Here is a 16,191-nt window from a genome sequence, read left to right on the forward strand (position 1 = left end):
CTTTCTTACACAATATCCTTAATAGAATGGGATTTGGAGTTAAGTGGAGATGGATACATACATGTATCTCCACAGCCTCTTTCTCGGTTTTAGTGAATGGAGCTCCAGAAGGTTTTTTAAGAAGTAAAAGGGATTAAGACATGGCGACCCCATTTTCCCTTTTCTATTTATTATTGTGATGGAAGCACTTTCTAGACTTACAAAGAAATTTTCTATTTATTATTGTGATGGAAGCACTTTCTAGACTTACAAAGAAAGCGACCGAGGAAAACTTGCTAAAGGGAGTTAAAGTTGGGAATACTGAGTTGGAAGTGAGCATGATACAATTTGTAGATGACACGCTTTTCTTGACTGATGCCTCAATTGGTTGCATTCTCATGATTAAGGCTATTCTTCTCATTTACAAAGCGGTATCTGGGTTGAAAGTGAATCTCGCCAAATCCTCAATTATTGGAGTGGGAGAAGTTCACAGATTATATGAGTTAGCTTCCATTTTGGGGTGCAGTGTTGCATCTCTCCCATGTAAATATTTGGGACTTCCTCTTGGTGCAAGCTACAAAAATTTAGAGGTGTGGGATCTGATGGTTAAGGCATTTCATTCAAATCTCACTAGATGGAAAAGGAAGCTACTGTCAAGAGGGAGGCTAGTTCTTATTCACAGCACACCCTATCAAATTTACCTGTTTATTATCTCTCGCTATTTACTATTCCGGCGAGTGTGGTGTACAAGCTTGAAAAAATAATGAGAGATTTCTTATGGGGGTCAGATGTAGAGAAGAGAAAATATCACCTAGTTGCATGGGACAAGGTGTGTACTCCTAAGAAAGGTGGGGGTCTGGGTTTTAAAAACATTAGAATGTTTAATCAAGCCATCCTTGGGAAGTGTCTATGGAGGTATGGTAATGAAAGTAATGCTCTATGGAAGGATGTTATTGAAGCAAAATATGGCGTCTTTGATAAAGGGGGTAGGCCGGCAACTGTTTGACAAACATACGGATGTTCTCTTTGGAGGGGCATCCTGGCTCCACAAATAGATTTCTTTGTGGGCATATTGCATAATGTGGGAACGATGAAACAAAACAAGATTTTGGATGGACAAGTGGTGTGGGGAGATTCCTTTGGAGGTAAAATTTCAAAACCTCTTTAGGTATGCTTCCATCAAGAATGGGTCGGTAGAACAACATTGGACGCAAGAAGGAAATGTGATGGAGTGGAATTTTCATCTAAGGAGAAGAAATTTCAGAGAAAGTGAGGTGAACTTGATTAATGAGCTTAAAGCATTGTTAGCTCACACTGTTCTGGATGATGAAGACGAGTCATGGAGATGGAACTGGACGAGCAACGGAACTTTTTCAGTGAAATCACACTATGACCTACATGGAAAAAGAAGGGGTGATGCTCAGCTCCCAAACTTTCCATACAAGATAATTTGGAAGGTTAAGTTACCGTTGCGGATCAAATTCTTTATGTAGAGCGCAGTGTGGGAGCAGATATTGACGGTTGATAATTTAAGAAATAGAGGAATGATCATTCAAAATAGATACATACTTTGCAAAGGCGGTGAAGAAAGCATCATTCATCTGTTTTTCCTATGTCCTTTTTGTTGGATGATAAATGTAAAATGAATAGTTTACCTACGAAATGAACTGCGAATCCACAACGTAAGTAAACTAAACTTTACTTTTACGTGTCTTATTATCAAAGCTTCAACTCTCAATGCGAATTGCACTAAATGGAGTCACGAGTTAAGTTCCACTCCTAGTTCCCTAGCATGGATTGTTTTCTAAGTCTAACTAGTTAAGCTCTTAAGTCAATGAGAGCTTTACTGAAGGTGTTATACTCACGATGAAACTAAAATGAGTCTACGTTGAATTTAACTACGAATACTATGGAAATATGCTTGTTTTTGAATCTAGATAAAGGATTAGAGGGGAATTGAATCCACCTCGAATCCAACTTAACAACCTAGCGTAGAATGTTGTATCTCAATTCTCACGTTCTTACAGCGAGAAATTGGAGTTCTAATCCCTAGTGTTCATGGCATTTCTACCGAGTACTAACTAGCATGTGAAGTCGTCCACCCATTCTCATGGCGAAACACGACTTTCTAGAATGGAATAGATTCTACAACCAATTCTATACTAACCACTAAGTTTTCATCAAGGCTTCATCAACCCCTCTAATGGAGGTTTTAGCCTTGATTCATTAAACTAACATTTCCCATTGAATCTAAACTAAACATAATATAAAGATTCTAACTTTATGAAATTTAACTAATCTAAATTAAACAATAACAAAAATCTAATTAACAACTAAGCATTGAATAACAAGTAGTAAATGAAATTAGATCTAACAATTGTAATTGACAAATCGAAATTGAATCAAGAACAACTATTTTATTATCTAATTCAAGGGAGAACAATCATTCAATACTAAATTTCAAACAAGAATAAAACTAATTACTTTAATATAAAAACTAGATCTAGAACTAAGGTTTTAATGGAGGCTAACTAATCTAATTTATTTTCTAACCTAACTATCTACCCTATCTACCATTAACAAAGACTTAAGCTTTTGTTTTTATACATCCAGATCCAAAATTCGTGCATGGGCTTGGAGCCATGGTTTGGGCGGAGAATCGGCCCAAAACCAATCTTCGATCAAAAAGGCCTCTTCAGCTGCAGTTGGCTTCAACAGACTTTTCGTCCACTTCTGCTCCTCTGATTGGGTCAAGGCTTGGACCATTACAAAGCTCTTTCGAGGCGGTCGTTTTGACATAAGGTATGCCCAATTCGAGGTCTGAGTCCAAAGATACGGCTTTCGGAAGTTCTCAGCGACTTTTGCTCCCTGTATCTCGCTAAAGTGGTACATTTACGCACATAATGGACTTTGAAGCCTGAAATGCATAAAACGCGTAATGTCGGTGTTAACTCTTACTTATTATTCACATAATTGGTCTAACAAGTATGATTATTAAGGGGTTAAAACTACAGTTTTGGGCTCTTATCATTGGAGTTATCCCTCACATGAGGAGAGAAACCGGAGTCGGAAGCGCGGGCAAACTTCGACATCGCTTGAGAAGTCGAGGCCAGCCAGATAGCGACTTGCGCTCGAGTTCCAAGAACATAGGGCGACCAGCTTTCGGCTTCCAGTCTTGGTGCGACTCGGTGCTTCGAGTGTGCCTTGGCAGTATATTTTTGTGGCCTTTGCTACACGATACCGCCCGAAATTTGGTTTTTGGAGATAAAACCAAAAATCAAGGTTTTGGAAAACCTAACCAAAACAAGTCAGAAGGATTGGAATCCAGACTAAAACAAAGAGAGAGTACCTTTACAGAGATACAACCCTGTAAAGAGATAAGAGTGATCTAGTAAGGTGAGAGACTGTAAGGAGAGATTGTAATCTTCCTTCCCATTTTATTAAGAACTGGCTCTTGTGGAAGTAGGCATCATTGGCCGAACCACGGTAAATCTTTGTGTTGTGGTTTGCTTTTACTGCTTTACATTATTATCTGTTGTTAATAGTTGTTTAGCGAGTTGGGCATGTTAGTATAGGTAGTTTGTGATATTTGAGATTTATCTGGAGTTGAAGTGTGTTCATACAAGTTATCTCGTATGTGGGGAACCGATTGATATTGGTGTAATCCCCAACAAGTGGTATCGAGCCTTGGTTAGAATAGCCTTAGGGTGTTATCCGAATCTTGGTCGAGAAAGGTGTTTGATCAAAATTCACGAGAGAAGATTTGAGGTTAAATAACTTGTAGAGATGGACCATTCCGTGAAGACTTCGTATGATGAGTCCGAATAGGAAGAACTACACCATTTGGAAAGCCAAGATGGAAGACTTGCTATCTACTGCAAGGACTTGGCATTTCCATTGAGAATGAGGGAGTAAAACCGAGAAAAGACCGATGAGGCCGAGTGGAAAAAGCTTGACGAAGCGATTGGATACATTCGACGATGGATTGACGGCGGTGTCTTTCACCATGTGGCCCCGAGACTACGACCTTACTTTCTATGGAAGAAACTTCGAAGACCTTTATGAGAGGAAGTCGGGTGGAAACAAAGTGCTAGTCGTTAAGAAGTTTGCGGAACCACGAAGTACCAAGAAGGTTCTTCAATGTCCGAGCATCTTAATGAAGTCTGAGAATATCATCAATCGGATGCATTTGATGAAGATCAATTTGGGAGGCGAAGTTGAGGCTTTGTTTCTATTAGGCTCTACCCCGAAAGTTGGGAGACATTAGCGGTTTCTCTACATGGAGCAGCCAAGGATGGAATTGTTACCATGGAGATGGCTACCACGTCTTTGTTGAATGAGGAGACTAGAAGGAGTGCAAGAAGCGGCTCTTCTCACTTTCGAGATCCTTTTCCGCGAAACGGGGAGAGGTCGAAGCGAGAAAACCATCTCGTTCTAGAGTGATGATGTGAAGTAAATCTAGGGGTGAAGCTAGAACTCCTAAAGGCGCAGAGGCAAATGTTACTATTGTTCCACAAAATGCCACTTCAGATATGAGTCACGAGAACAATGAAGAGGGATGAGAAGAATAAGCGTACATGAAGACATGGTGCGAGGGGAACGGAAACACGCGGAGATACTACTGCACTAGTCGGCGACCTAGTGGGAATTGTGTCGATTGTGGTGTGTCTTTGTCTTAGTACCTCATGTCGGGATACGAGAGTGGGTGATAGATCTGAGGAGCATCCTATCACGTCACACCGCGAGGGATTCTTCACTACCTACGGTATGGTGAATATGGTGAAGTGAGGATGGGTAACGATGGCGTCTCAAGATTATAGGCATTGAGATGTTCATATAGAAACCAATGTCGGCTACACCTTGACACTCGAAGGATGTAAGACATGTCCCCGACATACGGTTAAGCTAATTTAATTTCGGCCGAAATTAGATGATGATGGCTTTGTAAACTCGTTTGGTAGCGGGGTATGGAAACGAAAGAGGGTTCCATTGTAGCAGCCGAGGAAAGAAAACTTGCTCTCTTTACAAAACACGGCTAGTTTGTGTAAAGCGAAGCAAATCGCGCAAATCCGAAGAAAGAAGAACTTCATCTGAGGCTGGCACAAGAGGCGTGGTCACATGGGCATAAAAGGGATGGAAGTTCTTGCTAAGCAAAGGCCATGCCGGACATTAAAAGTACACATTTAAATACATGTACTCATCGTTTGGTAGGAAAGCAACCGCAGTGTGTCTTTCCAAAGATTCCCGTCTCCGCGAAAAGGATCTTGTCGCTTGAGCTAGTGCACCTGGCTTTTATGTGGTCCTATGAGAGTGAAGTCCCACCGGGGAGCCGTACTTCTTGACATTCATTGATGATCGTCAAAGAAAGATATGGGCCTATAGTCGAAGACCAAGGATGAAGTACTTGGCGTGTTTGAGAAATTCCAAAGATGGTGGAAAGAGAGATTTGGGAAGTTGTTGAAGTGTATTAATAATGGGGGTGAGTACATTGGGCCATTTGAAGAGTATTGCCGAGTCATGGGATTCGTCATGGAGGACCGTTCCCCAAGACACCGCAACGAATGGAATAGCGAGAGAAATGAATCGTACCATTGTAGAGAGGATGAGATGCATGCTATCTCACTCTAAGCTACCTAGAAGCTCTTGGGTAGAAGCAATGCGTCTGTGCCGTGCATGTGATCAACCTTGTCGCCCGGCAAAGCCTCCGAATAGTGATTATCCGAGAGTATGGTCGGCAGAGATATTGATTATGGATACTTGAGGGTATTTGGGTGCGGGGCATTTGTGCATATTCGAAGGATGAGAGATCAAGCTTGATGACAAAGCCAAGCGGTGCATTTTTCCTGGGTTATGGAGATGAAAAGTTTGGTTACAAACTCTATGATCCGATTAACAAGAAGGTAATCCGAAGTCGAGATGTTGTGTTCTTAGAAGACCAAACCATAGCGGACTTTGAGGAGGAGAAGCTACGAGGCTTTCACCAATGATCTTGTTGATTGAGAACCGAAGTTCCCTCTTTTGTGGAGCGTCACGAGAAGGCATTGAGAATGCAGATAACCATGAGTTTGAAGCTAATGATGAGAATCCTATTGCTCATGATGGGATAGAACCTATTGGTATAGAAGATGCACGATGATGAGATGCATGAACCACCACCGAGCAAGCGAAGTGCATCCTCCCGAGGCACCCGGCCAGATGGGGCAAGGAGGTCCGACAGAGAGACTAGCTTCAACCCGGTATCCACCACATATATGCGTGCTACTATCCGGATGGTGGAGAACCTATGTACTATCAAGAGGCACTTGAAGGTACGGACAAAGAAAAGTGGTTGAAGGCCATGCATGACGAGATGGATTCTTTGCATAAGAATCACACTTATGAAGTTAGTTGAGAAACCCACAGGGGAGAAAAGTTCTCAAGAATAAGTGGATATACAAAGTCAAGCATGAGGAGAACAATCCTCACCCAAGGCACAAAGCTTCGCCTTGTTGTGAAGGGATTCGGTCAAAGGAAAGGGATTGACTTTGATGAGATTTTCTCTCTGTAGTGAAGATGACTTCTATCCGGGTGGTTGGTATTGGGTATGACCGCAAGTATGAACCTAGAGGTTGAAGCGACTAGATGTTAAGACGACTTTTCTTCATGGAGACCTTGAAGAAGATGTCTACATGGACCCGACCGAGGGTTTGAGGTCGAGGCAAGGAGCACCTAGTATGCAAGGCGATAAAGAGCTTGTATGGGTTGAAGCAAGCACCGAGACGATGGTACATAAAGTTTGACTCCTTTATGGCCCGAAGCAAGGATACAAGAAGTCCGCTTCCGATCATTGTCGCGTTTGTTCGAGAGATTTCGGATAGGGGATTTCATAGTGCTATTCTTTGTATGTGGATGATATGTTGATAGTTGGCTCAAACATCAACAAGATATCAAAGCTAAAGAAAAGACTTGAGTAAGTCCTTTGAGATGAAGGATTTGGGTCAAGCAAAACAGATACTTGGGATCGCGGATCACTTTCGTGACGAAAAGAGTGGAAAGTTGTGGCTTTCTCAAGAAAGCTACATTGAGAAAGGTGTTGAAGAGATTCAACATGGATCAAAGCCGGCCGGTCGGTTGTCCGCTTGGTGGCGGTTCATGACCAAAGAGATGTGTCCTAAGGGTGAGCATGAGCAGAGTCGGATGGGAAAATTTCCTTATGCATCCGGCTGGCGGTTTGATGTATGCCATGGTGTGTACTAGGCTCGGATATTGCTTTTCGCCGTTGGGGTGGTAAGCGATTTACGTCAAATCGGTAAAGAGCATTGGGAAGGTGTTAAGTGGATATTGAGATATCTCAAAGGCACTTCCAAATCGTGTTTGTGTTTTGGTGGAAGTAAGCCCTTACTTGAAGGCTACAAACGATCTGCGACATGGCGGTGATGTTGACTTCGATGAAGTCCACCTCCGGTTATCTGGTTACTTTTGCGGGGGAGCGGTTTCTTGGCAATCTAAGTTGCAAAAGTGTGTTGCCCTCTCCCACTACGAAGCGGTATATTGCAGCCAGCGAGTGTTGCAAAGAGTTGCTATGGATGAAGAGGTTCTTGACGAACTAGGGCTAAAGCGAAAACAGTTTGTAGTTCTATGTGACGGTCGAGGCGCCATCCACTTGAGCAAGAATCCGAAGTTTTCATTCTAGATCCAAGCACACCGTCGCGTTATCATTGGATTAGAGAAGTACTTTCGAAGACAAGCATTTGTGTATTGAGAAGATCCATACCGACAAGAACGGGTCGGATATGATGACCAAAAGTCTTACCGAAAGGTAAGTTTGATGTTTGTTGTGCTATTGCGGAATGGCGGCACACTCCTCTCCTCTGTTGATTTGGCAATTGCATGGAGGTAGCCCCTCACCGTTGGGGGAGATTGTCGAGTTATCCCTCACATGAGGAGAGAACCGGAGCCGACGGCAAACTTCGCAAACTCGACATCGCTAGAAGTCGAGCGCCAGCCAGCCAGAAGAATAGCGACTTCGGCGCTCGAGTTCGATAACATAGAGGCGACCCGTGCTCAAAGTGAAGCCAGCGCTCGGCTTCAGTCTTCAGCGACTTCGCTCGAGTGTGGCGCCGCCAGGCTTAATTTTGTGGGCCTTGCTTCACAAGACCGAAAATTTGGTTTTGGAGATAAAACCAAAAATCAAGGTTTTGGAAAACCTAACCAAAACAAGTCAGAAGGATTGGAATCCAGACTAAAACAAAGAGAGAGTACCTTTACAGATATACAACCCTGTAAAGAGATAAGAGTGATCTAGTAAGGTGAGAGACTGTAAGGAGAGATTGTAATCTTCCTTCCCATTTTATTAAGAAGCTGCTCTTGTGGAAGTAGGCATCATTGGCCGAACCACGGTAAATCTTTGTGTTGTGGTTTTGCTTTCTTTGCTTTACATTATTATCTGTTGTTAATAGTTGTTTAGCGAGTTGGGCATGTTAGTATAGGTAGTTTGTGATATTTGAGATTTATCTGGAGTTGAAGTGTGTTCATACAAGTTATCTGTGTAGTGGGGGAACCGATTGATATTGGTGTAATCCCCAACACTTTTACATCCATGTTGTGGATGCGTCTTTTACATCACAAAGTCGAGATTATGGATGCGGTAATGGATAATGGTAAGTTTAGAAATATTTTTATCAATTGGCCATTCTACAACTCTGAAAGGTTCAAGGCAATCACCTGGAAGTTACTCCCATATGCAGTGTGCTGGTCGGTCTGGGTGACAAGAAACAAGACCATTTTCCAGAATAAGAATGTTTCTATGGAGAAGGTGATCTGCTTGGTTAAAGGAACGATATGGTTCTGGCTAGATGCTTATGAAGATAGACGTGATCATCATTTCTATGAGCTAGTTTTTGACTGGGAGAATTTAATCAATGAAACATAGAGTTGAGTTGTGTTTGCGACTGGGGTAGTATGCAGCTTGATGGATAGCTAAATCCTTGAGTGTGCGACTAAGTGAGGATCTCCCTCATTGGAATTCCCTCTCCAGATGGCTTGGTTTCGTTCCTTTTTTCATGATTTTAGACTTAGTTAAGGGCTCCCACAGGTACAAACCTGGGCAAGTGTGACTAGTCTTTAAGCCGTGATCAATGGGATCTTATGCTTGTAATGTTCCTGTGTGACATTAATAAATTTTATATTACTGATAAAAAAAAAAAAAAAAAAAAAAAAAAAAAAAAAAAAAGAATTCCATCCCAACAAATGGTTTGGTCCGAGTTAGAGCACACTTTAGTTCCTTTCAACCCACATATCCTTCTTAAGTCAAAGTTATATGAACCTCCACTTTCACTTCCACAACACACTTGTGTGCCCGAAAATCCTAAAATTTAGAAAAGAAAAAGAAAAATGTTATTATAAAAATAATTACACGTGAATTTTGTTTAGTGGAATTGGAAGTGTGGATTTGATCTTACCAAGGTTAGATCGAATGTCAAAGAGCCACTGGAAAGCATTGTAGTAATCATCATATATATATATGGACACTTTGCTTCTGGGTGAGATGTCCTTAATAATTCCAAAGCGCTTTGGAGCTGCTCATTGTAGTACCTAGCAAATTCATTAAGTGATCTGCCAATTCAAACAATAGTTCTCATCAAAAGTAAATTGCGCATTGTTTTGGAACAAAGTCTAATAGATAGGCATGCATCCAATAATTAAACCATTTCCAGGAATGACAAGTCTAGTAGCACCAAGCTCTATCAGTTAATGAATTTGCTATTAATGATCTGCATGGCAAGAAAGAGCTTTGGCAATCTATTAAAGCTATGCAACATGGGGGATTTCAACAATGTTCTCTACACTAATGAGAGAATAGGATGTGAACGGGTACAACCTAAAGAAGTGGAGGATTACAAAGACTATCTCACATTTACAAGCTTAACTGATCTAAGATTTTTTGGATACTTCTACACATGGTCAAACAATGCAGTGGGAGCTAGTAGAAAAATGTCCAAAATAGATAGTCCTTATTAACTCAGCATGGAATGCTCTTTTTTGGGCTGAAGCTATATTCACATCACCAGGAATTTCTGATCACTCTGCTATGCTTGTTCACTGGTATGATTCAAGAAAAGTCACTTACCTTTTAGATTCTGTAATATTTGGTATATGCACTCTAATTTCCAAGAATTACTCAATTCTGTATGGGGCAAGCAATGGTACAGAATACCTATCTTTATCTTATATTCAAAACTTTCATAACTGAAAAATGCTCTAAAGGGATGGTCTAAAAGTAAATTCTCTAAGTTCTATGAGAGAGTCACTGAAGCTAGGGAAGAGAAGTTCAAACTGCAGAAAGTGCTTCAAGATGATCCTACAAATATTTCTCTTGCTCACCAAGAAAAAGAAGCCAGACTCAATTATATTGAATTCTCAAAGATGGAACAAGAAGACCTGAAGTAGAAAACAGAGACAGACTGGCTAGTGTTTGGAGATGGATGCAATGCTTACGTTTTCAATGCAATAAAAGAAAAGAAAGGCAGAAATTGCATTTGGTCAGTAGAGAATGATCAAAGTGAGAGGCTCACAGATGCAACGCTTGTTTATGGTGAATTCCTAAATTTCTATGAAGGACTTCTTGGCCATACAGAAGCACCATTAATAGAGGAATATTTCTTTCAAAATATTGAAGTCACTAGAACTCTTCAACAGCTACAGAAGGAAGTAATGGACTCAGAGGTCATAGAAGAAGAAATCATTCATGCTCTCTTTGATATTGAAGACAACAAAGCACCAGGCCCAGATGGCTATAATGCTTTCTTCTTCAAAAAATGTTGGGGTGTAGTGAGGGAGGACTTCTCTAATGCAGTTAAGTACATGTTCTTATATTGTATAGTTCCTAAATGCATCAACTCCACTTTTATTTGTCTTATTCCTAAGATAAAGAATCCCACCAAAGTAGGAGACTATAGGCTTATATCTTGTACAAATGTAATATACTATTGGTTTACAAAGATCATTACTAACAGACTAAATCTTGTAATACAAGATATTATTGCTCCTAGTCAATCTGCCTTTGTGCCAGGTAGAATTATACAGGACAATCTGTGGCTTGCTCATGACATGTTAAAAAGTTATTCCAGAAAGCATGGCACCTTAAGATGTACCCTCAAGGTGGACCTACAAAAGGCATTTGATTCTGTAAGCTGGGATTCTATTTCTTATATGCTGGACAGATTTGATTTTCCTGAAAAAATGAAGAGATGGATCCAAGTATGCTTCACTACACCATATTATTCTCTCATTTTCAATGGAGAGCCACTAGAATACTTTCAAAGAAAAAGAGGATTAAGGCAAGGTGACCCAATGTCACCCTATCTTTTTGTGATGGTCATGGAGATTCTAAATGCACTGTTGCAAATAGGGATGAGGAATAGAAACATTCAAGCTCATCCATCATGTAAAAGAACTAGTGTCACCCATCTTTGCTTTGCAGATGACATCCTAGTTTTTATAAGAGGAAAGGAGGACTCATTGCTTGCTTTTAAGCTTATTTTGGAGGAATTTTCAAATGCAACTAGCCTTAAGCTGAATTTAAACAAGTCTACTATACTCACTAGTGGACTTACACAGGGTGAAAGAACACATATGACTTCACTCATGGGTATGCAGTTGGTAGAACCTCCAATCAAATATTTGGGATTGCCTTTGGTCTCAGCAAGAATCAGCATATATAAAAGATTGTCTCCCATTGATTGAGAGAACTACTCATAGAATTGAAAACTGGAAGAATAGATTCCTCAGTCATGCAGGAAGACTTCAACTCATCATATCAGTGTTGGCATCTTTTCATATCTAATGGGCCAAAACTTTCATTCTTCCAAAAGGAGTGTTGATTCGAGTGTCAAAGATTTGTGCCTTTTTTTTTTTTTTTTTTGGGTTGGTAAGCGAGGTTTTTAGATAGGTTCCCTACCCCTTTTATTAGAAAATAAGGTTAAAGTTTGTTACATTGTCACATGTTTCTCACATACATTTTGCCTCTCGCATCCTCATGTATAATTTTCTTTACATCTTCTACAAATGAACTTGGAACTAAATCTAAATAGCTAGCTGTAGGGATATTTGCTGCTATTACATCTGCTAGCTTATTTGCTTCCCTGTATACATGATTAATACTAAAATGTTCAAACATCCCCTTCATGCGCTCAATATTCCTTATCATGCTTTCTGCTTGCCATGGATGCTGACACCATTCTGACATAAATGTTATTACACTCCTCGAGTCAGTTTGCGCTTTCAATCTTCTTATCCCATGCCGTGATGCCATCTCCATCTCCTGTTCTACTGCCTGCAACTCAATTAGGTCGATGGATTGTTTGTTTGATTTCCCATGACTAGTCGCAATCACCTCTCCATCATTGTCTCTTATAACTGCTGCCCATCCCCCTAGCTGCCCTTTTAGTGATCCGTCTGTGTTGAGATTGTGGATACCCTGTTTTGCCTTCTGCCATCGGACAAACTTCTGCTCCTTTTGTTTAATCATTACCTCAATATTCCAGTTTTCTCTAAATCTTTATACTTCTGGTCCTTGTGGCATCTTAATCTCCACCGCCAATAGCTTTATTCTGACATCCTCAATCACTAATCGAGCTAGCTGCTGTGCACTTACATGTTTGTTTTCAAAGATTCGATCATTCCTTGCTTTCCATGTCTAGTAGTTGAAACCATTCCAGACAAGCCGTATTACATCTTGCTAAATTCCCTTCCCCCTTGATACTATTTCAACCCACTCGATCTCTTCTTGCCAAGTAGCAGCTCTAATTCTATGGAAACCCATTTTCTATAGCAGCATTCTCCACACAACTTGTGGAATCGAACAAAAGTGGAAAAGATGCTCCTCTGTCTCAACTTCTCTCCAACATATGACGCATACATTTGAAGAACATTTTTTGTTCTTTTAGTTTCTGCAATGTTTTCAACCCTCCTCTTACCGCCATCCAGCTTATAAAGGAATGTCTGGGTATTTTGTTCGAAAACCACACCAACATGTGCCACTGAACATCTTGCTTTATGCCCCTTAAGCTCTCATAAGTTTCCTTCATACTGTATTCACCATCTAGTGTTGCAGTCCACACTATGTTGTCATCATTATCCATTATCTCCACTTCATCTTCTGCTACATCAACAATATCTCCTAACCTATTCTTAATATTCTGCGGAAACTCCCATTTTCTTTCTGTTATGAAGTTTGAGACTTTGGCTTGCAGGTTGCATCTAGAGTTGTATAAAAAATGTTGTGGAAACTTATCTCTCAAAATACCATGAGGGTGCCACAGTTCATTCCAGAAACTTGTATCTCTGCCATTGCCTATTTGATGAAGGGCTATAGTTGCAGCTTCTTTCCTTACTTTGAGCACATTTCGCCAATTCCATGAGCAATCCTTGGGAATTTTCAGTTGCCAAAATTCCTTCCCTTTTATTAAGTTCTTCTGTACCTAGTTCACCCATAAGTTATCAGCTTTTGTGATGAGCTTCCACAGATGCTTCAATGTTGCTGCTTGGTTAATCTTTTCTAAGCTTCTAATCCCAAGCCCTCCTTCTGAGTATGGGTAACACATGTCTTCCCAGCCTATCAATGCATGACTCTGCTTGCAATCCGGCCCAGTCCACATGAAGTTTCTGAAGATTTTATTGATATCATCCACTATTCTTTGTGGTAGTGTGAGAGCAGCAAGCCAATATATACTGAGATTGTTCAGAACTGCCTTTATCAGTTGTAGTCTGCCTACATACGAGAGCAGCTCCCCTATCCAACTTTGTATCCTCCCTGTGATCTTAGATATTAGTGGATAACAACCTACTGACTTTAACCTTGTTGTAATTAAAGGAAGTCCTAGATACTTCACTGGCAATTCTCCTCTCAGAAAGATCAGTGTTTGCTCTATAGCTGCAATTGACAAATCATCCACTCCAAGAATACATTACTTTTTTGGCCATTCACTTCCAAACCTAAAACTTTGGTGAAAAGTTGCAAATTCTCTTTTAGTATAGTGGCAGTACCATTATCTCCTTGCATAAATACCATCAAGTCATCCGCAAAAGATAAATGAGTTATAGGGGGATCTGCACACTTATGATGTAACTTATAATGGCCTTCTCTTACTCTGTAATGCATAATCTCCGTAAATAAATACATGACCAGGACAAACAAATATGGTGATATGGGGTCTCCTTGCCTAATCCCCATGCTTCCTCTGAAGTACCCATAAGACGATCCATTAATCATAATTGAATTTGAAGCTGTTTCCACACATAATTTCATCCATGTGATGAATCATTCTGGAACCCTACTCTTTTAAGAGCAAACTCAACTGCCTCCCATCTCAATGAGTCATATGCCTTCCTGAGGTCTACTTTTGCTGCACATCTAGGGGGAATTCATTCCTAAGATAATTGTGCATAAGCTCTTGTGATAACAATATATTATCCTGAATACTTCTTCCACTTACAAAGGCTGATTGGTTAAGATTAACCACTTTTGGCATTATATCCTTCATTCTTCTTGTCATTATCTTGGTACTGCACTTATATATGACTCCACAACATGTTATAGGCCTGTAGTCTGACAAAGATAGAAGAGCTTGAAATTTTGGAATAAGGGTAATACACGTGGCATTTACCTCATTGAGCATTTGATTCGAGTGGAAAAAATTCTTTATAACCTTGATGAAATCTTCGCCAATAATTCTCCAGGTACACTTAAAGAAAAAAGCTGAGAAACCATCGCTTCCAGGAGCTTTCTCATTCCCAATATTTACCAGAGCCTCTGTTATCTCATCCCTGGATGCCTCTCTCTGTACCTCTTAAGAGTCATATGTGCTTAGCTGCTGCCTTACCCCAATTTCCTGGAAAATAGAGAAATCCAGCTCATGCATATGATTAGGCCTATAAAGTGCCTTATAAAATTCCACACACTCATTCCCAATATCATTAGCTTCTTGTATAACATTCCCCGCATTGTCTCGCAAACATGTTATCTTGTTTAGAATTTTCTTTGCTTGCATGGACTTATAGAAGTACTTTGTATTGTTGTCTCTTGAGCCTATTACTTGATCTCTCAACTTCTGCCTATACATGTCTTCTTCAGATGTGGCAGCTTGTGTATAAGCTTTAATAACTTCCCTATTTTTACTTATGAAGGTAGGGTTCCTTGGTTGCCCTTACAATTCTGTTTGTATACGATCCAGTTCTCTCTTTGTTTCTTGTATTCGATTCACAATATTGCCGACTCTCTCCCTATTCCAGTGTATTAGTGCCTCCTTAGTTAATTTCAGCTTTCTCATAAAGACATACATTGCATTTCCCACTACCTCACTGCCCCAAGCTTCACCTACTTTTTCCATAAAATCTTTTTCTCGATACCAGAAGTCAAAGAATTTAAATGCTTTCTTCTTCTTGCTCCTCTATTTCACTGAAGTGACAATCATTGGCGTGTGGCTACTTTTTCCATAAAATATTTTTCTCGATACCAGAAGTCAAAGAATTTAAATGCTTTCTTCTTCTTGCTCCTCTATTTCACTGAAGTGACAATCATTGGCGTGTGGTCTGAGACAGCTCCAGGATTCAAGAACTCCGTCTCATGGTCCTCATACTCACCCACCCATTCTGCATTTTCCATTACTCGATCCAGCTTGCAACTAACTCTGTTTTGCTGCTTGTTATTCTAAGTAAACATGTTCCCTTTAAACTTTATATCCACCAGCCCAGCTATGGAGACACAGTCCAAGAGATCTGAAAAATTATTTGTTTTTACCTCCAGTCCACCAACTTTCTCATGCGAGTGTAGAATGGAGTTGAAGTCTCCCATTAACATCCACGGCTTATGTATTGTATGTGATAGATCCACTATATTCCTCCATATCTCCCTTCTAGTGTTGATCTCTGTGCTGGCATACACTACTAAAATTATAAATTCCTCTCCTGTGATCATAGCCACCTCCATTGTTATGTGTTGATTATTTTTCTTCAGCACTGTAGCTGTGCAAGCTCTCGGGTTCCAACAGAACCATATATTGCCTCCTTCATTTCCATTGTAATTGTCCTCCATTTTCCATTAATTGAACATTTTTTGAAAACACTTTCTCTCTTTTTTTCTTCTTAACTCTTGTCTCCACCAACCCCATAACTGCAATATCATATTTCCTGATCATATCTTGATAAACGTAAAAATAATAGTTTTACCTACGA

The 16,191-nt window shown here is 40.3% G+C and overlaps 2 protein-coding genes and 1 long non-coding RNA gene across 3 annotated transcripts; 1 reads left to right on the plus strand and 2 right to left on the minus strand.

Annotated features, from left to right (window-relative positions):
- The first annotated feature begins 227 nt into the window (after window positions 1-227).
- Window positions 228-985, plus strand: LOC147523644 (uncharacterized). Its single transcript, XM_086571793.1, has 2 exons — window positions 228-569; window positions 614-985. The coding sequence occupies exons 1-2, from the start codon at window positions 228-230 to the stop codon at window positions 983-985; spliced, it is 714 nt and encodes a 237-aa protein (XP_086427919.1).
- An 8,121-nt stretch (window positions 986-9,106) lies between these two features.
- Window positions 9,107-10,800, minus strand: LOC147523645 (uncharacterized). Its single transcript, XR_015216745.1, has 3 exons — window positions 10,533-10,800; window positions 9,420-9,573; window positions 9,107-9,325 (listed from the first exon to the last, which is right to left on the minus strand). It is a non-coding gene; the product is annotated as an uncharacterized LOC147523645 (long non-coding RNA).
- Window positions 10,801-11,956: 1,156 nt separating this feature from the next.
- On the minus strand, window positions 11,957-12,487 carry LOC147523646 (uncharacterized). Its single transcript, XM_086571801.1, has one exon. The coding sequence runs from the start codon at window positions 12,485-12,487 to the stop codon at window positions 11,957-11,959; it is 531 nt and encodes a 176-aa protein (XP_086427927.1).
- Between the last annotated feature and the right edge of the window lie 3,704 nt (window positions 12,488-16,191).

The sequence above is a fragment of the Coptis chinensis genome, chromosome 1 (assembly GCF_015680905.1).
Source record: "Coptis chinensis isolate HL-2020 chromosome 1, ASM1568090v1, whole genome shotgun sequence".
Lineage (NCBI taxonomy): Eukaryota > Viridiplantae > Streptophyta > Magnoliopsida > Ranunculales > Ranunculaceae > Coptis > Coptis chinensis.